Source organism: Oncorhynchus keta, chromosome 29 (genome assembly GCF_023373465.1).
Source record: "Oncorhynchus keta strain PuntledgeMale-10-30-2019 chromosome 29, Oket_V2, whole genome shotgun sequence".
In the NCBI taxonomy this organism is placed as follows: Eukaryota; Metazoa; Chordata; class Actinopteri; order Salmoniformes; family Salmonidae; genus Oncorhynchus; species Oncorhynchus keta.
In genome coordinates this window covers 53,215,818-53,236,522 of record NC_068449.1, presented here as the reverse complement: position 1 = coordinate 53,236,522, position 20,705 = coordinate 53,215,818, and the positions used below count along the sequence as shown (strand labels likewise).

The 20,705-nt window shown below is 42.2% G+C and overlaps 1 protein-coding gene across 10 annotated transcripts in view; it reads right to left on the bottom strand.

Moving 5' to 3' along the window:
• LOC118373765 (type II inositol 3,4-bisphosphate 4-phosphatase) overlaps positions 1–20,705 on the bottom strand; it is a 263,035-nt gene that overhangs the window by 68,615 nt on the left and 173,715 nt on the right. For all 10 annotated transcript variants that reach the window (XR_008086480.1, XR_008086479.1, XM_052486795.1 and 7 more), the window contains 2 exons: positions 20,367–20,514; positions 11,649–11,779 (listed from right to left, as the gene is read on the bottom strand). Coding sequence is in view for 8 of the 10 variants with exons in the window: in XM_052486795.1 (XP_052342755.1) it covers positions 11,649–11,779; positions 20,367–20,514 (279 nt within the window). In the remaining 2 variants the exon portion in view is untranslated. The remainder of the gene's footprint in view (positions 1–11,648; positions 11,780–20,366; positions 20,515–20,705) is intronic.

Here is a 20,705-nt window from a genome sequence, read left to right as displayed (position 1 = left end):
AATGAATGGAGTTATTAGAGCATCTGAAGTATGCTGGGGTCATTCCAGCTTAATAAGTATGAATAAAAGGAAAACAATAGGAGTGGGAGAGATGATGAATGAATGAATGGAGTTATTAGAGCATCTGAAGTATGCTGGGGTCATTCCAGCTTAATAAGTATGAATAAAAGGAAAACAATAGGAGTGGGAGAGATGATGAATGAATGAATGGAGTTATTAGAGCATCTGAAGTATGCTGGGGTCATTCCAGCTTAATAAGTATGAATAAAAGGAAAACAATAGGAGTGGGAGAGATGATGAATGAATGAATGGAGTTATTAGAACATCTGAAGTATGCTGGGGTCATTCCAGCTTAATAAGTATGAATAAAAGGAAAACAATAGGAGTGGGAGAGATTATGAATGAATGGAGTTATTAGAGCATCTGAAGTATGCTGGGGTCATTCCAGCTTAATAAGTATGAATAAAAGGAAAACAATAGGAGTGGGAGAGATGATGAATGAATGAATTAGGAGTTATTCCAGCTTAGCAATCTGAGCAGTATGCTGGGGTCATTCCAGCTTAATAAGTATGAATAAAAGGAAAACAATAGGAGTGGGAGAGATGATGAATGAATGAATGAATGAATGAATGGAGTTATTAGAGCATCTGAAGTATGCTGGGGTCATTCCAGCTTAATAAGTATGAATAAAGGGAAAACAATAGGAGTGGGAGAGATGATGAATGAATGAATGGAGTTATTAGAGCATCTGAAGTATGCTGGGGTCATTCCAGCTTAATAAGTATGAATAAAAGGAAAACAATAGGAGTGGGAGAGATGATGAATGAATGAATGGAGTTATTAGAGCATCTGAAGTATGCTGGGGTCATTCCAGCTTAATAAGTATGAATAAAGGAAAACAATAGGAGTGGGAGAGATGAATGAATGAATGGAGTTATTAGAGCATCTGAAGTATGCTGGGGTCATTCCAGCTTAATAAGTATGAATAAAAGGAAAACAATAGGAGTGGGAGAGATGATGAATGAATGAATGGAGTTATTAGAGCATCTGAAGTATGCTGGGGTCATTCCAGCTTAATAAGTATGAATAAAAGGAAAACAATAGGAGTGGGAGAGATGATGAATGAATGAATGAATGGAGTTATTAGAGCATCTGAAGTATGCTGGGGTCATTCCAGCTTAATAAGTATGAATAAAAGGAAAACAATAGGAGTGGGAGAGATGATGAATGAATGAATGGAGTTATTAGAGCATCTGAAGTATGCTGGGGTCATTCCAGCTTAATAAGTATGAATAAAAGGAAAACAATAGGAGTGGGAGAGATGATGAATGAATGAATGGAGTTATTAGAGCATCTGAAGTATGCTGGGGTCATTCCAGCTTAATAAGTATGAATAAAAGGAAAACAATAGGAGTGGGAGAGATGATGAATGAATGAATGGAGTTATTAGAGCATCTGAAGTATGCTGGGGTCATTCCAGCTTAATAAGTATGAATAAAAGGAAAACAATAGGAGTGGGAGAGATGATGAATGAATGAATGGAGTTATTAGAGCATCTGAAGTATGCTGGGGTCATTCCAGCTTAATAAGTATGAATAAAAGGAAAACAATAGGAGTGGGAGAGATGATGAATGAATGGATGGAGTTATTAGAGCATCTGAAGTAAGCTGGGGTCATTCCAGCTTAATAAGTATGAATAAAAGGAAAACAATAGGAGTGGGAGAGATGATGAATGAATGAATGGAGTTATTAGAGCATCTGAAGTAAGCTGGGGTCATTCCAGCTTAATAAGTATGAATAAAAGGAAAACAATAGGAGTGGGAGAGATGATGAATGAATGAATGAATGAATGGAGTTATTAGAGCATCTGAAGTATGCTGGGGTCATTCCAGCTTAATAAGTATGAAAAAAAGGAAAACAATAGGAGTGGGAGAGATGATGAATGAATGAATGGATGAATGTAGTTATTAGAGCATCTGAAGTATGCTGGGGTCATTCCAGCTTAATAAGTATGAATAAAAGGAAAACAATAGGAGTGGGAGAGATGATGAATGAATGAATGGAGTTATTAGAGCATCTGAAGTATGCTGGGGTCATTCCAGCTTAATAAGTATGAATAAAAGGAAAACAATAGGAGTGGGAGAGATGATGAATGAATGAATGGAGTTATTAGAGCATCTGAAGTATGCTGGGGTCATTCCAGCTTAATAAGTATGAATAAAAGGAAAACAATAGGAGTGGGAGAGATGATGAATGAATGAATGGAGTTACTAGAGCATCTGAAGTATGCTGGGGTCATTCCAGCTTAATAAGTATGAATAAAAGGAAAACAATAGGAGTGGGAGAGATGATGAATGAATGAATGAATGGAGTTATTAGAGCATCTGAAGTATGCTGGGGTCATTCCAGCGCAATAAGTATGAATAAAAGGAAAACAATAGGAGTGGGAGAGATGATGAATGAATGAATGGAGTTACTAGAGCATCTGAAGTATGCTGGGGTCATTCCAGCTTAATATGTATGAATAAAAGGAAAACAATAGGAGTGGGAGAGATGATGAATGAATGAATGAATGAATGGAGTTATTAGAGCATCTGAAGTATGCTGGGGTCATTCCAGCTTAATAAGTATGAATAAAAGGAAAACAATAGGAGTGGGAGAGATGATGAATGAATGAATGGAGTTATTAGAGCATCTGAAGTATGCTGGGGTCATTCCAGCTTAATAAGTATGAATAAAAGGAAAACAATAGGAGTGGGAGAGATGATGAATGAATGAATGGAGTTATTAGAGCATCTGAAGTATGCTGGGGTCATTCCAGCTTAATAAGTATGAATAAAAGGAAAACAATAGGAGTGGGAGAGATGATGAATGAATGAATGGAGTTATTAGAGCATCTGAAGTATGCTGGGGTCATTCCAGCTTAATAAGTATGAATAAAAGGAAAACAATAGGAGTGGGAGAGATGATGAATGAATGAATGGAGTTATTAGAGCATCTGAAGTATGCTGGGGTCATTCCAGCTTAATAAGTATGAATAAAAGGAAAACAATAGGAGTGGGAGAGATGATGAATGAATGAATGGAGTTATTAGAGCATCTGAAGTATGCTGGGGTCATTCCAGCTTAATAAGTATGAATAAAAGGAAAACAATAGGAGTGGGAGAGATGATGAATGAATGAATGGAGTTATTAGAGCATCTGAAGTATGCTGGGGTCATTCCAGCTTAATAAGTATGAATAAAAGGAAAACAATAGAATGAGTGGGAGAGATGATGAATGAAAACAATAGATGAATGAATGAATGTTATTAGAGCATCTGAAGTATGCTGGGGTCATTCCAGCTTAATATGTATGAATAAAAGGAAAACAATAGGAGTGGGAGAGATGATGAATGAATGAATTGAGTTATTAGAGCATCTGAAGTATGCTGGGGTCATTCCAGCTTAATAAGTATGAATAAAAGGAAAACAATAGGAGTGGGAGAGATGATGAATGAATGAATGGAGTTATTAGAGCATCTGAAGTATGCAGGGGTCATTCCAGCTTAATAAGTATGAATAAAAGGAAAACAATAGGAGTGGGAGAGATGATGAATGAATGAATGAATGAATGGAGTTATTAGAGCATCTGAAGTATGCTGGGGTCATTCCAGCTTAATAAGTATGAATAAAAGGAAAACAATAGGAGTGGGAGAGACGATGAATGAATGGAGTTACTAGAGCATCTGAAGTATGCTGGGGTCATTCCAGCTTAATAAGTATGAATAAAAGGAAAACAATAGGAGTGGGAGAGATGATGAATGAATGAATGGAGTTATTAGAGCATCTGAAGTATGCTGGGGTCATTCCAGCTTAATAAGTATGAATAAAAGGAAAACAATAGGAGTGGGAGAGATGATGAATGAATGAATGGAGTTATTAGAGCATCTGAAGTATGCTGGGGTCATTCCAGCTTAATAAGTATGAATAAAAGGAAAACAATAGGAGTGGGAGAGATGATGAATGAATGAATGAATGGAGTTATTAGAGCATCTGAAGTATGCTGGGGTCATTCCAGCTTAATAAGTATGAATAAAAGGAAAACAATAGGAGTGGGAGAGATGATGAATGAATGAATGAATGAATGGTAGTTTCCAGCTTAATTAGAGCATCTGAAGTATGCTGGGGTCTTTCCAGCTGAATAAGTATGAATAAAAGGAAAACAATAGGAGTGGGAGAAATGATGAATGAATGAATGAATGGAGTTATTAGAGCATCTGAAGTATGCTGGGGTCATTCCAGCTTAATAAGTATGAATAAAAGGAAAACAATAGGAGTGGGAGAGATGATGAATGAATGAATGGAGTTATTAGAGCATCTGAAGTATGCTGGGGTCATTCCAGCTTAATAAGTATGAATAAAAGGAAAACAATAGGAGTGGGAGAGACGATGAATGAATGGAGTTACTAGAGCATCTGAAGTATGCTGGGGTCATTCCAGCTTAATAAGTATGAATAAAAGGAAAACAATAGGAGTGGGAGAGATGATGAATGAATGAATGAATGGAGTTACTCGAGCATCTGAAGTATGCTGGGGTCATTCCAGCTTAATAAGTATGAATAAAAGGAAAACAATAGGAGTGGGAGAGATGATGAATGAATGAATGAATGAATGAATGAATGAATGAATGGAGTTATTAGAGCATCTGAAGTATGCTGGGGTCATTCCAGCTTAATAAGTATGAATAAAAGGAAAACAATAGGAGTGGGAGAGATGATGAATGAATGAATGGAGTTATTAGAGCATCTGAAGTATGCTGGGGTCATTCCAGCTTAATAAGTATGAATAAAAGGAAAACAATAGGAGTGGGAGAGATGATGAATGAATGAATGGAGTTACTAGAGCATCTGAAGTATGCTGGGGTCATTCCAGCTTAATAAGTATGAATAAAAGGAAAACAATAGGAGTGGGAGAGATGATGAATGAATGAATGAATGGAGTTATTAGAGCATCTGAAGTATGCTGGGGTCATTCCAGCTTAATAAGTATGAATAAAAGGAAAACAATAGGAGTGGGAGAGATGATGAATGAATGAATGGAGTTATTAGAGCATCTGAAGTATGCTGGGGTCATTCCAGCTTAATAAGTATGAATAAAAGGAAAACAATAGGAGTGGGAGAGATGATGAATGAATGAATGAATGGAGTTATTAGAGCATCTGAAGTATGCTGGGGTCATTCCAGCTTAATAAGTATGAATAAAAGGAAAACAATAGGAGTGGGAGAGATGATGAATGAATGAATGGAGTTATTAGAGCATCTGAAGTATGCTGGGGTCATTCCAGCTTAATAAGTATGAATAAAAGGAAAACAATAGGAGTGGGAGAGATGATGAATGAATGAATGGAGTTATTAGAGCATCTGAAGTATGCTGGGGTCATTCCAGCTTAATAAGTATGAATAAAAGGAAAACAATAGAGTGGGAGATGATGAATGAATGAATGAATGGAGTTATTAGAGCATCTGAAGTATGCTGGGGTCATTCCAGCTCAATAAGTATGAATAAAAGGAAAACAATAGGAGTGGGAGAGATGATGAATGAATGAATGAATGAATGGAGTTATTAGAGCATCTGAAGTATGCTGGGGTCATTCCAGCGTAATAAGTATGAATAAAAGGAAAACAATAGGAGTGGGAGAGATGATGAATGAATGAATGAATGAATGGAGTTACTAGAGCATCTGAAGTATGCTGGGGTCATTCCAGCTTAATATGTATGAATAAAAGGAAAACAATAGGAGTGGGAGAGATTATGAATGAATGAATGAATGGAGTTATTAGAGCATCTGAAGTATGCTGGGGTCTTTCCAGCTTAATAAGTATGAATAAAAGGAAAACAATAGGAGTGGGAGAGATGATGAATGAATGAATGGAGTTATTAGAGCATCTGAAGTATGCTGGGGTCATTCCAGCTCAATAAGTATGAATAAAAGGAAAACAATAGGAGTGGGAGAGATGATGAATGAATGAATGAATGAATGGAGTTATTAGAGCATCTGAAGTATGCTGGGGTCATTCCAGCTTAATAAGTATGAATAAAAGGAAAACAATAGGAGTGGGAGAGATGATGAATGAATGAATGAATGAATGAGTTATTAGAGCATCTGAAGTATGCTGGGGTCATTCCAGCTTAATAAGTATGAATAAAAGGAAAACAATAGGAGTGGGAGAGATGATGAATGAATGAATGGAGTTATTAGAGCATCTGAAGTATGCTGGGGTCATTCCAGCTTAATAAGTATGAATAAAAGGAAAACAATAGGAGTGGGAGAGATGATGAATGAATGAATGGAGTTATTAGAGCATCTGAAGTATGCTGGGGTCATTCCAGCTTAATAAGTATGAATAAAAGGAAAACAATAGGAGTGGGAGAGATGATGAATGAATGAATGGAGTTATTAGAGCATCTGAAGTATGCTGGGGTCATTCCAGCTTAATAAGTATGAATAAAAGGAAAACAATAGGAGTGGGATGATGAATGAATGAATGAATGAATGAATGAATGAATGGAGTTATTAGAGCATCTGAAGTATGCTGGGGTCATTCCAGCTTAATAAGTATGAAAAAAAGGAAAACAATAGGAGTGGGAGAGATGATGAATGAATGAATGGAGTTATTAGAGCATCTGAAGTATGCTGGGGTCATTCCAGCTTAATAAGTATGAATAAAAGGAAAACAATAGGAGTGGGAGAGATGATGAATGAATGAATGATGAGTTATTAGAGCATCTGAATGAAGTATGCTGGGGTCATTCCAGCTTAATAAGTATGAATAAAAGGAAAACAATAGGAGTGGGAGAGATGATGAATGAATGGATGGAGTTATTAGAGCATCTGAAGTAAGCTGGGGTCATTCCAGCTTAATAAGTATGAATAAAAGGAAAACAATAGGAGTGGGAGAGATGATGAATGAATGACTGGAGTTATTAGAGCATCTGAAGTAAGCTGGGGTCATTCCAGCTTAATAAGTATGAATAAAAGGAAAACAATAGGAGTGGGAGAGATGATGAATGAATGAATGGAGTTATTAGAGCATCTGAAGTAAGCTGGGGTCATTCCAGCTTAATAAGTATGAATAAAAGGAAAACAATAGGAGTTATTAGGGAGAGATGGTGAATGAATGAATGGAGTTATTAGAGCATCTGAAGTATGCTGGGGTCATTCCAGCTTAATAAGTATGAATAAAAGGAAAACAATAGGAGTGGGAGAGATGATGAATGAATGAATGAATGGAGTTATTAGAGCATCTGAAGTATGCTGGGGTCATTCCAGCTTAATAAGTATGAATAAAAGGAAAACAATAGGAGTGGGAGAGATGATGAATGAATGAATGAATGAATGGAGTTATTAGAGCATCTGAAGTATGCTGGGGTCATTCCAGCTTAATAAGTATGAATAAAAGGAAAACAATAGGAGTGGGAGAGATGATGAATGAATGGAGTTATTAGAGCATCTGAAGTATGCTGGGGTCATTCCATCTTAATAAGTATGAATAAAAGGAAAACAATAGGAGTGGGAGAGATGATGAATGAATGAATGGAGTTACTAGAGCATCTGAAGTATGCTGGGGTCATTCCAGCTTAATAAGTATGAATACAAAGGAAAACAATAGGAGTGGGAGAGATGATGAATGAATGGAGTTATCTGAATATGAATGAATGAATAAAAGGAAAACAATAGGAGTGGGAGAGATGATGAATGAATGAATGGAGTTATTAGAGCATCTGAAGTATGCTGGGGTCATTCCAGCTTAATAAGTATGAATACAAGGAAAACAATAGCAGTGGGAGAGATGATGAATGAATGAATGGAGTTACTCGAGCATCTGAAGTATGCTGGGGTCATTCCAGCTTAATAAGTATGAATAAAAGGAAAACAATAGGAGTGGGAGAGATGTCAAATGAATGACTGGAGTTATTAGAGCATCTGAAGAATGCTGGGGTCATTCCAGCTTAATAAGTATGAATAAAAGGAAAACACCTGTTTTGTTTTTGAAACTGTGGAAGAGGATTTATTCACTCAAACCCCACCCCCTCCTCCCGATGACAACAGGCACAAATCCCCACAGACTACTGGCACACAACGCAGTGCGTCCATCCTCCTCAAACCCCCACAGACTACTGGTACACAACGCATTGCGTCCATCCTCCCTCCTCCTCTTCAATCTCACTTTCCCTCTCCCCACTTTCTCACTCTCTCACTTGTAACATTGCAACTAGCCACCACATACACACCTCTTTCTCTCGCCATCGTTCTTACATCTCTCTATCCTCCCACTCCCCACCTTTCCTTTAATCACATTAGGTATCAATACTTAACCTGCTTGCAGCCTTCTCTGCCCTGCTCGTTTTGAGTTGTCTGTCACTGCGCCGACTTAATGCGGTGCTGGATTATAGGCTGCGAGGGCCCCCTCCTCTGCTGCACGGTGTCCAACGGCTAGCAGCTAACTTGATCATCACACAATGCAGCATCTGGCCATGCAGGGAGAGCTGTCATGAAGCATCTCAACCCACGCCGCTTTGCCCTCTACTTACTAGATGGTGTGTGTGTGTGTGTGTGTGTGTGTGTGTGTGTGTGTGTGTGTGTGTGTGTGTGTGTGTGTGTGTGTGTGTGTGTGTGTGTGTGTGTGTGTGTGTGTGTGTGTGTGTGTGTGTGTGTGTGTGTGTGTGTGTGTGTGTGTGTGTGTGGCCATCGTCGCTCATCAGAGGTTCGCAGGGAAAAACCACCTTGACAAATATCTCATTATGGAATGAGAGGTGTGGGAGGAAAAATCTATCACTCCGTCAGGATTCTATGGCCGCTGGGACCCAAGGAAGCTGGGATAGAGGGTCGATAGAGGGATGGGGGAGGGATAGAGTGAGAGAAAGAGAGAGAAATTGAGAGAGAGTTGTTATGGCTCGCGCTGTGACCCATCAAGCATCGTGTTGTGGAAGTCTACTGAATTTGGTCGAGGACAGATATGGATAATTTGATAGTGCCAAATAATATCTGTGAGTGTGAGTGTGTGTGTGTGTGATTCAGTCAAACAGTTAATTGTCTAAGTTTTGTTCTGCATCAGGAATCAGCAGGATAAGTAGGAAGCAGCAGGATAAGTGTGTAAACCCTATCAATATCAGATGAAGCCCTCCCCCCGCACACACACACACACACACACACACACACACACACACACACACACACACACACACACACACACACACACACACACACACACACACACACACACACACACACACACACACACACACACACAGAGTAGCACTCAATCAGCTTCCCCTTGTCAACAAAATTATTATCACGTAATTCTTCATTATCCCCCTTAACCCTTGTAGAAACTTTGTTGCTATGGAAACTAACGCAGCAGAAGACAGAAACACTGGAGAGTGTGTTTTCTGCTCTCCAGGATGAATGGAAGTCGTAAGGAAGAAACAAAGGTGACTCGAGGTGGTCATCGGTCCCCAAGGCCTCAGTCCTCACCCAGTGTCATTTTTTACCCAGAATTAAATTCTGGATCTAATCGACACGCATCAAACATTCAAACATTAGTCAGATGAGTTCAACTTGATATGTGACATTGACTGTCTGTATAATAACATAAAATGTCGTTCTGTTTTATATAGGGCTGGGTGCATGCTTGTTAGTAACTGGAATAATCCATTTCATAAAAGGGTAGTGTCTGGTTGTTCCTCATTACACACCAAAGACCAGCAAATATTCTTTACATCTTCAACATAGGAATCACTACAAAACCTCTGGTATGATCTCTTATACTCCCAAGTGGTGCAGCGGTCTAAGGCACTGTACCTCAGTGCGAGAGGTGTCACTATAGTACCTGGTTTGAATCCAGGCTGTGTCACATCCGGCCGTGATTCCTACCTTTACACTAAGGTAACCTGCCTAAATGACTACCGACCCGTAGCACTCACGTCTGTAGCCATGAAGTGCTTTGAAAGGCTGGTCATGGCTCACATCAACACCATTATCTCAGAAACCCTAGATCCACTCCAATTTGCATACTGCCCTAACAGATCCACAGAAGATGCAATCTCTATTGCACCTCACACTGCCCGCTCCCACCTAGACAAAAGGAACACCTACTGTATGTGAGAATGCTATTCATTGACTACAGCTCAGTGTTCAACACCATCAATAAGCTAAGGACACTGGGACTAAACACCTCCCTCTGCAACTGGATCCTGGACTTCCTGACGGGCCGCCCCCAGGTGGTAAGGGTAGGTAACAACACATTTGCCGCGCTGATCGTCAACACAGGGGCCCCTCAAGGGTGCGTGCTCACTCCCTGTTCACTCATGACGAAACAGCCAGGCACGACTCCAACACCATCATTTGCAGATGACACAACAGTGGTCACCAACAACGATGAGACAGCCTATAGGGAGGAGCTCAGAGACCTGGCCGTGTGGTGCCAGGACAACAACCTCCCCCTCAACATGATCAAGACAAAGGAGATGATTGTGGACTACAGGAAAAGCAGGACCGAGCACACCCCCATCCCCCCTCAGGAGACTGAAAAGATTTGGCATGAGTCCTCAGATCCTCAAAAGGTTCTACAGCTGCACTTCCTGGTATGGCAACTGCTTGGCCTCCGACCGCAAGGCACTACAGAGGGTAGTGCGTACAGCTCAGTACTGGGGCCCAACTTCCTGCCATCCAGGTCCTCTATACCAGAGGAAGGCCCTACAAATTGTAAAAGACTCCAGCCACCCAAGTCATAGACTGTTCTCTCTGCTACCGCATGGCAAGCATTACCGGAGCACCAAGTCTAGGGTCCAAGAGGCTTCTAAACATCTTCTACCCACAAACCATGAGACTCCTGAACATCTAATCAAATAGCTACATAGACAATTTTGCATTGCCCCCCCTCTCTTTTACACCGCTGCTACATGTACATACCTTGACTAACCGGTGCCCCCGCACATTGACTCTCTACTGGTACCCCCTGTATATAGTCTCGCTATTGTTATTTTACTGCTGCTGTTTAACTACTTCTTACTCTTCTTATTCTTATTTGTATTTTTTAAACTGCATTGTTGGTTAGGGGCTTGTATGTAAGCATTTCACTGTAAGGTGAACCTGTTGTATTCGGCATGTGACTAATTCAACTTGATTCGATGTACATTTGCAGCAGCACTAAGACAAGTCAGGGACACAATGGTAGGGCTTATCTGGGCAGTGCTTGGGCCATTGATAAGTCATTGCCTCAGACTCCACCTCTTTACCAAGCAATGATAAGTACAAAGGTATCCACTGCATCCCAGTCCACTGGAGACGGAGGAACATGTGTTTGTCTGTGTGACAAGGACGAAACGGGAAACATCGGCAATTACAGAAACGTAGGAAATGTGGTAAACAAAAACAAGAAAAGGCCAAACAAAACCCAAATAAGACGATTCAGCAAGGGTGTTCACAGAGAGGGATTTCAGAAATGCTCGCTTCTTCCCAAGGGTACCTCTACTCTTTTAAGAGGTAGAGAGCATTATAGCATGGTATAGGGCATGAAGCAGTGTGTGTGCATAGTGTAAATATGTGTGTGCGTATAGTGACTATGTGTGTGTCCATGCTTACCTGTGTGCATCTAGTAAGTCTTACCAGTGATCTTATTCAGCTCAGCCAGGGTCTCCTGGTAGGCAGCTATCACCTGTCCATAACGGCCAATCACCTCCTTCCTCAGGTTGTCCCAGTGGGGAGACAGTTCCCCAAGGTCCCTCAGCTCCTGTATCCTGGAATGACAGGGGATCCACAGGGAATGTCAATGAGAGATACATGGATCGTTACGGAGTACAAGGAATTTCTCAACCGGACTCTGTCGGCTCAGTTCAATCAAACTCATATCCCACTGACACAGAAAGGGAGAGAGAAAGTAAGGAGAGCGACAGAGTAAGAACAGAGAGAGAGACAGTAAATCAATCAATACATTTTATTTGTAAAGCCCGGCCGAGCAAGCAGAGACATAAGCAGAAGCACAGTGGAAACTAAAATAACTCCGTAGAAGGAAGAAACCTAGAGAGGAACCCGGCTCAGAAGGAGCGCATATCCCTGTTCTGTCTTTACTGGGTAGAGATATACAGGAATGTCACTGATAGGATACAGATCATTACAGTATACATGCATGCATTTTGTAAATCAAGACATTCATAAAGATTGCTTTGGCAGGTTCAACACAACCACGTACAGTATTATCCAGCAAGACTGAACCTATTCTATGACCCCCTGCATCATCTAATGCTGTTGTGCTGGCTCATGGCCAATAGCACGGTTAGATTGCCTCCACTGTGACTAATGCTGTTCATTGTCTTCTGGTTTGAGTCATATGACCCTAACTGTCACAGTGGCGAGTGTATTAACAGACCGTTTAACACCTCTCTGATGCATGCAGGAACACACACACACACACACGCACGCACGCACGCACGCACGCACGCACACACACACACACACACACACACACACACACACACACACACACGCACACGCACACGCACACACACACACACACACACACACACACACGCACGCAGATGGGCGCCTACACACAAATGCGCACACACACACCATTTACCCCATCCCTGAGCCTCACTGCTTAGTCGATAGACTGATCATTATGAAACAAATCCCACCCTCAGGCTAGAAGACATTTTGTCCACTTATCCACTCATTTACCATCATCACCCCTTCTTCTCTTCTCCCAGTCAGAGACATCCGACCACCCAGATCCCATTAACCAAGAATAAACCCCTATATCTAGCCCTCTTCTCTAGTTTGTCGGAGTCGATCGCCACGGCAACCGGATTGATCTCGTAGCGAGGTGTGCGTGTGAGGCGTGTAGCCGGAGGGCCAAAATACCCCTACACGTTGCCATTAGGGGCCCGAGGTAAACTGAGGTCATTACCTGTCGCCGGAGGCGTCCAAGCTGATACCCAGGCCATCGCCTGTGTGTGAGTTTTCCTTAGCCGGCTGGGTCGTTGTTATCATCTGAATGGCTGTGATCAGACGTGATATGAGACACTGTGTCTGTACTATCCACTGTAAAGAAGGTCTTGATCTCAATGATACGTAGGGGGTTTCGGTGGGTTATTTGCTTTAATAGAGATGTGTTATTCTTGACAACGGATCCAATGTTTCTCAGACTACAGACAGTGTGGTGCTGCTAATCAGACTCACTAAAATGTCAATTAGCCACTATAAGAATATGTTATCAGACTGTTTGATCTATTCTAATTCATTTGCAAACATATCATCGATCGAAATGTTCGCATGATGTGTTTTTGTGAGAGATTAAGGGACATTTGCAAACATATCAAATCATCTATCACCACCCTCCACCCTCTCGCCTCGAAACCCAATTGACAAGGGCACAGAAGTAAACGTAGCCAGATAGATAGTGCCGTGCTGCCCAGGTGCAGTTAACATTTCTCCATGACCCCCCTTTCCACCTTAAAGTGCACCCTCTCTCTACGGTAGTTAACATGAGTAGTGCTATCCGGGGTCCTTGGGACGTCCCTACCCTAAACCCCAGCCCTAACCATTTTAAATTTCAACTTCAATAGAGTAGGGACATCCCAAGGATCCCGGAGAGTAAGGATCTACTGTAAATAAGCTCTGTGGCAGACCTAGTGGTGGAACACATTGCTCTGTGACCAAGACGCTGTGCGGCTATACTCCACAGGTGAGTTGTGGGTAACGGCCATAGGGAGCATTGATTCAACATCATGGGAGAGAGTTAAAGGGATAGTTCCATGATTTTACATATTTATGTATTTGTTTCCTTATTAGCATTTCTTGACAGTGGCTAGCTCAACTAAACCAGCGTGGATTGCAGTACTTGTCCATAGACTGATTTCAAGTAACAAAACAAATATCTAAACATGTAAAATACCGTAACTACCCCATTCATTTTAATTACCATAAGTAATAGGGACTTATCTAGCCAAACCAGGTGGGCTTCCGACTTTTCGCTTCCAGAATATTCCGTAAAAAGAGAACTTCAGTATCTCATTCCGGTATCTCATTAAGAGCTAAGATCAGCCACCCTTAATTGTGTGGAGATTTCCTCAGAGAACAATGATGAGTTCCCATGTAAAGTTCCCGACTCAAAGCCTTCCCGTGTAGCCTTAACACTTTCAACCAGAAGATTAGCATCTTTGTAAATTAGTCAGCGCACAAAAGGCACCCGATTTCTTTTTAAAACAGGACAAAAATATACTCCAGTATCAGTTTGGGGTAGAAGAGGGAGAAAAAAAGGATTATTTCTCTTTGTTCTGTATGGTAATCCGACACCACTGCTGACAGAGATAATGATATTGGCCCTCTCGCAGAGTAGGAGATGGGGACGTTCAGATAGGTGTCATTTTGTGGGGGTTGGCGTAGTGAGGTTTAAAGTAGACCCACTCCATGAGGCCTCGATGCTCCAATCAAACATATTGTTCTAACCCAGCCATCCACTTGGATTTGGAGAGGGCTCTAATGCTCATGAGAGAATGCAGTGTGTGTGTGTGTGTGTGTGTGTGTGTGTGTGTGTGTGTGTGTGTGTGTGTGTGTGTGTGTGTGTGTGTGTGTGTGTGTGTGTGTGTGTGTGTGTGTGTGTGTGTGTGTGTGTGTGTGTGTGTGTGTGTGTGTGTGTGTGTGTGTGTGTGTGTGTGTGTGTGTGTGTGTGTGTGTGTGTGTGTGTGTGTGTGTGTGTGTGTGTGTGTGTGTGTGTGTGTGTGTGTGTGTGTGTGTGTGTGTGTGTGTGTGTGTGTGTGTGTGTGTGTGTGTGTGTGTGTGTGTGTGTGTGTGTGTGTGTGTGTGTGTGTGTGTGTGTGTGTGTGTGTGTGTGTGTGTGTGTGTGTGTGTGTGTGTGTGTGTGTGTGTGTGTGTGTGTGTGTGTGTGTGTGTGTGTGTGTGTGTGTGTGTGTGTGTGTGTGTGTGTGTGTGTGTGTGTGTGTGTGTGTGTGTGTGTGTGTGTGTGTGTGTGTGTGTGTGTGTGTGTGTGTGTGTGTGTGTGTGTGTGTGTGTGTGTGTGTGTGTGTGTGTGTGTGTGTGTGTGTGTGTGTGTGTGTGTGTGTGTGTGTGTGTGTGTGTGTGTGTGTGTGTGTGTGTGTGTGATGCTCTCTCTATGATGCCGTCTGATTCCAGCGCTATAGCCACTTAGTCAAACACCATTCCCATGCTCTTCAGCAGATTGCAGCCATTCAGTGTAATCCATATTCTTCTGTCTAAACCACTGTTATTTGTGTATCAAGAGGCGTCAGCCCCAGCCCAGACGGGTTATTTTGATGCTGGGCAGACAGCGGTGGTTGGGGGTCAGTGGGTGAACAACAGTGTGTGTGCCGGGGGGTAGGGGGAGACTGAGTCACAAGCCTTAAGAGGGACAATGAATAGGGAAGATGAAGGAGGGAGGGAGATGTGGTAGAAAGCTATAGATAGTACACTGCATAATGAAACTCTGACCTTGCGGGGGGGCAGAGAAACTGCGTTACGCCAGTGAGATAGAGAGAGGAAGAGAGAGATAGACGGGGGAGGGGTGACAATGAGTCACAGGCCTTCAGAGGGACACTGAGTAGGGAAGATGAAAGAGAGCGAGAAAGAGTGAGAGAGACAAATGCAGGGAAGATTGACATGAGCAAGAGACTGAGACTTGAAGAACAAGACACAGTAGGGAATGAGGGCAAAAGTAGACAGAGGCCTCAGACAGACAAGCAGAAGAAAGAAAATGAGAGAGAGAGAGAGAGAGAGAGAGAGAGAGAGAGAGAGAGAGAGAGAGAGAGAGAGAGAGAGAGAGAGAGAGAGAGAGAGAGAGAGAGAGAGAGAGAGAGAGAGAGAGAGAGAGAGAGAGCTGTTATGTTCAAACTGACTTGGACAGATGAGGGGTACAGAATACATTTTCCAAAGAGCAAAGACCTGTCATGTGAGAGACTTTATTTCATGCTGTGTTATAGTGGCCTGTTCAATTTAATCACCAAGAGCTTTGGGCCTGGGGTCAATATAACCTGCGTGAGACGACTCACAAACAGAAGCCTCCTTCTTTACAACCCAACCTGCTTCCTTTACTGTAGACGGCCAAGTACATAGAGAACTATAGCCTACTGATTTCCATATACTGTGCTTTACTGAAATGTAGTGTAGAGAGGCCGTAGTATCAACCACCAACCAAAGGCAGACCGCTGTGACGCTCTTTAGTTCACAGGAGCAGAAGATGATCAGCTCACTTCCTCCTTGTTGAATGGGGAAGGAGTGTAGGCGTAGCTCGGAATTCATGAAACTATCAGATCAATTTATTAAAGAAAAGGATAAATATTATTTAACGCCCACACACACATCCATAATTGGGACACTCACACACACAGTCACTCACACACAAAGAGCCACACAAGAACTATACACCCACACACAAGGACAAAGATTAAACAGGCATGTTGATAAGGTTGGAACATGGCTGTCAACATCAAAGGGAACGAGGGATGAAGAGAGGAGAAAAAGAGATGCCACTATTAGCATAAAGTGATGCCGGGGAAGGAGACTATGCCACTTCACAGCGTGTGTGTGTGTGTGTGTGTGTGTGTGTGTGTGTGTGTGTGTGTGTGTGTGTGTGTGTGTGTGTGTGTGTGTGTGTGTGTGTGTGTGTGTGTGTGCCACTTCACAGCCTTAAAATGCGTATCTTAATCATTAAAAGGGTAAAGCCTGATTGAGTTTTTACACAGAACTAAGAGGTAGCTAGAACGCCTGAAATCGTTTAAAGAGGATTACAAACAAGCTCTTAAACTCCCTATCTACCTGGTAGTGAATAATAGATATACATTGATGTGTGTGGGTAAACAAACTCAATAACGTACTTGTGTTTTTGAGCATGTGTCATACACACCCATTGTATAGTGGCAGAGCGAGATCGTTTTCTGAAGTCCTTAATTGCTATAGCCATAATTTACAAATGAACGATATGTAACCATTGATTCCTGAACAAGAGAACATCTAAATGCCTCATGAGCTTAGTTCAACTGTCATACACCATCAGAACCCAGAATATAAGCTTGTTTTACTTGAATGTTTGTAACCAATGCAAACATGAACAAACGATGTACAGCCTCAAAACACTATCATTTTTATGGTCAGTCCTTGCCTCCAAAATATGGAGGGTCAGTCCTAGCTCCGTCTATGAATTTAAGAGTCGTTACATTTCTCCATCCCGTAGCTATTTACCTAAACAGAGGTGGGGTGATGGCTTTGTTATACTTTCAATGAAGGACTCTAGCTTTAAAGTATTGTTCTACTCAGACTGCAAGTATGAAGAGAGGTTATAGTCTAGAGGCAATAGACCAGATAATAACAAGGCTTAAATAATAGCTTTTAATGGCGGGAACTTGAGTGAAACCTTGGTCTGAGAATGTTCTAATTTGGAACTTGAGAGAAACCTTGGTCTGAGAATTATCTAATCTAGAACTTGAGAGAAACCTTGGTCTGAGAATGTTCTAATCTAGAACTTGAGAGAAACCTTGGTTTGAGAATGATCTAATCTAGAACTTGAGAGAAACCTTGGTCTGAGAATGTTCTAATTTGGAACTTGAGAGAAACCTTGGTCTGAGAATTATCTAATCTAGAACTTGAGAGAAACCTTGGTCTGAGAATGTTCTAATCTAGAACTTGAGAGAAACCTTGGTTTGAGAATGATCTAATCTAGAACTTGAGAGAAACCTTGGTCTGAGAATGTTCTAATCTAGAACTTGAGAGAAACCTTGGTCTGAGAATGTTCTAATCTACAACTTGAGAGAAACCTTGGTCTGAGAATGTTCTAATCTAGAACTTGAGAGAAACCTTGGTCTGAGAATGATCTAATCTAGAACTTGAGAGAAACCTTGGTCTGAGAATGATCTAATCTAGAACTTGAGAGAAACCTTGGTCTGAGAATGATCTAATCTAGAACTTGAGAGAAACCTTGGTCTGAGAATGTTCTAATCTAGAACTTGAGAGAAACCTTGGTCTGAGAATGTTCTAATCTAGAACTTGAGAGAAACCTTGGTCTGAGAATGTTCTAATTTGGAACTTGAAAGAAACCTTGGTCTGAGAATGTTCTAATCTAGTTTAATGACTTGGGATTCCAAACTAGTGGGCCGATGGGGACACTCCATGTGTTCCAAATGGAAGCCTATCCTTTAAAGTGCACTACTTTTGACCAGGGCTCGTAGGGCACTATGAAGGGAATAGGGAGCCATTTGGGATACTGCCGCTGACCATGAGATCGACCGCTTGGGACTATATGACGGGCGGGGGATTATGAGGGATTGCTAGGGGACGGCGGGCGTGTTGAGGAACGATCTGTCCTGACAGACGCTCATCGGGCCCCTGAGGGAAGAGAACAATGAGATCCTCTTACCCATCACAGTGGCTTCTCTCTTATAAACCGATTAGGATAATCTATTCACTGGCAGGATCTTAACCTTTCCTTTATTGAGTACAATGGCAAGCCTGGACCTGCCAAAGGAGGGTTAACTGACGGTTAATGAGGGTTAACTGTGGTTAAAAAGGGTTAACTGTGGTTAATGAGGGTTAACTGTGGTTAATGAGGGTTAACTGTGGTTAATGAGGGTTAACTGTGGTTAATGAGGGTTAACTGACGGTTAAAGAGGGTTAACTGTGGTTAATGATGGTTAACTGTGGTTAAAGAGGGTTAACTGTGGTTAATGAGGGTTAACTGTGGTTAATGAGGGTTAACTGTGGTTAAAGAGGGTTAACTGTGGTTAAAGAGGGTTAACTGTGGTTAAAGAGGGTTAACTGTGGTTAATGAGGGTTAACTTTGGTTAATGAGGGTTAACTGTGGTTAGAGAGGGTTAACTGTGGTTAATGAGGGTTAACTGTGGTTAATGAGGGTTAACTGTAGTTAAAGAGGGTTAACTGTGGTTAATGAGGGTTAACTTTGGTTAATGAGGGTTAACTGTGGTTAAAGAGGGTTAACTGTGGTTAATGAGGGTTAACTGTGGTTAATGAGGGTTAACTGTGGTTAATGAGGGTTAACTGTGGTTAAAGAAGGGACATTAAACTCCCAAATCTAATTTTGTCAGATGTTTCCAGATGTCAAAATCAACAGACTACTATTGAGGTATGAAAACATCTGACAAACTTGAATGTCTGTTGAGTATAATGTCCCATTAACACAGCACTAGGAACATTCTGGGGGGATTCAAACGTCATCTGGAATCATTTTGGTTACAATACACATCCCTTTTCCTCATCATCTTGTGGCCACTTTGACCACTAATTAGCTAACAAGATCAAGAGCAGAGTCAATTAGCGACACAGTACCTTCATCTTCCTCAAAGCCACTCTCAGCTCGATAAAGCTCCAGGACTTTGTTCAGAACAACGCAGTGTTGGCGGGAGTTGGTGTGTGTTTATCTCTCTCTCTCTCTCTCTCTCTCTCTCTCTCTCTCTCTCTCTCTCTCTCTCTCTCTCTCTCTCTCTCTCTCTCTCTCTCTCTCTCTCTCTCCTCTCCCTCCCCCTCCTCTCCTCCCCCTTTTCTCTCCTCTCCTCTCCCCTTTTCTCTCCTCTCCTCTCCTCCCCTCTCCCCTTTTCTCTCCTCTCCTCTCCCCTTTTCTCTCCTCCCTCTCCTCCCCTCTCCCCTTTTCTCTCCCCTCCTCCCCCTCCTCTCCTCTCCCTTTTCTCTCCCCTCCTCCCCCTCCCTCCCCTCCCCTTTCTCTCCCTCCTCCCCCCCTCCTCTCCCCTCCCCTTTTCTCTCCCCTCCTCCCCCTCCTCTCCTCTCCCCTTTTCTCTCCCCTCCCCCTCCTCTCTCTCTCTCTGTTTCCCTCTCTGCATGTGTGTGTGTGTGTGTGTGTGCAAATGTCTGTGTGCCTGTATGCAAGTGTACATCTGTGTGTGTGTGTTGCTGGTTGACTAGTGTGCAGGCGTACAACAATCCCCTTTTGAAGTGTTAAACAGACCTGAATAATTCAATCCTCTCTAAGTATAGCTCTTGAACAACCATTTACATCTCTGAAATAGGCCTGTTAATGTAGGCAGGCCCAGAGCTATAGTGCCCCTATTCAAATGAATGCAATGTACCTCCTAGTGGTTAGATTTAGGCTTAGAGTAAGGCTGTTACAATAGATCTTAAGTCTGTGCTCTCCCTATGCACTGATCCGAGGTCAGTGTTGATGTCTACCTCCAGTGGTTAAATTTGGTCTTTCCTGATCCTCAATCAGCTGCTGTTTATTTCTCACAAATCACTGTGCTTATTAAGACAAGTCATTATCCCATATGAAATACTGTTCCAAGGTCAGGTTTTGCTTTGTCCCTCCCAGTGGTTCAGTAAAGGCTAAACTGATCCTAGATGGGTTCTTACCTCCTCATGTCTTCCTGGATGTAGAGGTGGAGGAGCTGTCTGGGGATGCTGAAGGACAGAGTACACTCCTCCATCTGCTCTCTCACCAGCATCCATTTACTATCCACCGTCTGGAACTTGTAGACCTTACAAACCGGGTTCTTAAAGACTGGGAGAGAGGGAGGAGGTGGAGGGTGAGATGGAGAGGGATGGAGGTGGAGGGTGACAGGGAGAGGGGGAAGGGAGAAGGAGGGTAGAGAGAGAGAGAGGCGGGGGGAGACAGAGGGTGAGAGGGAGAATGGGAAGGAAGAGGAAGGGAGAGAGGTAGAAGGGGGAGAGAGAAAGAGAGACATACAGTAT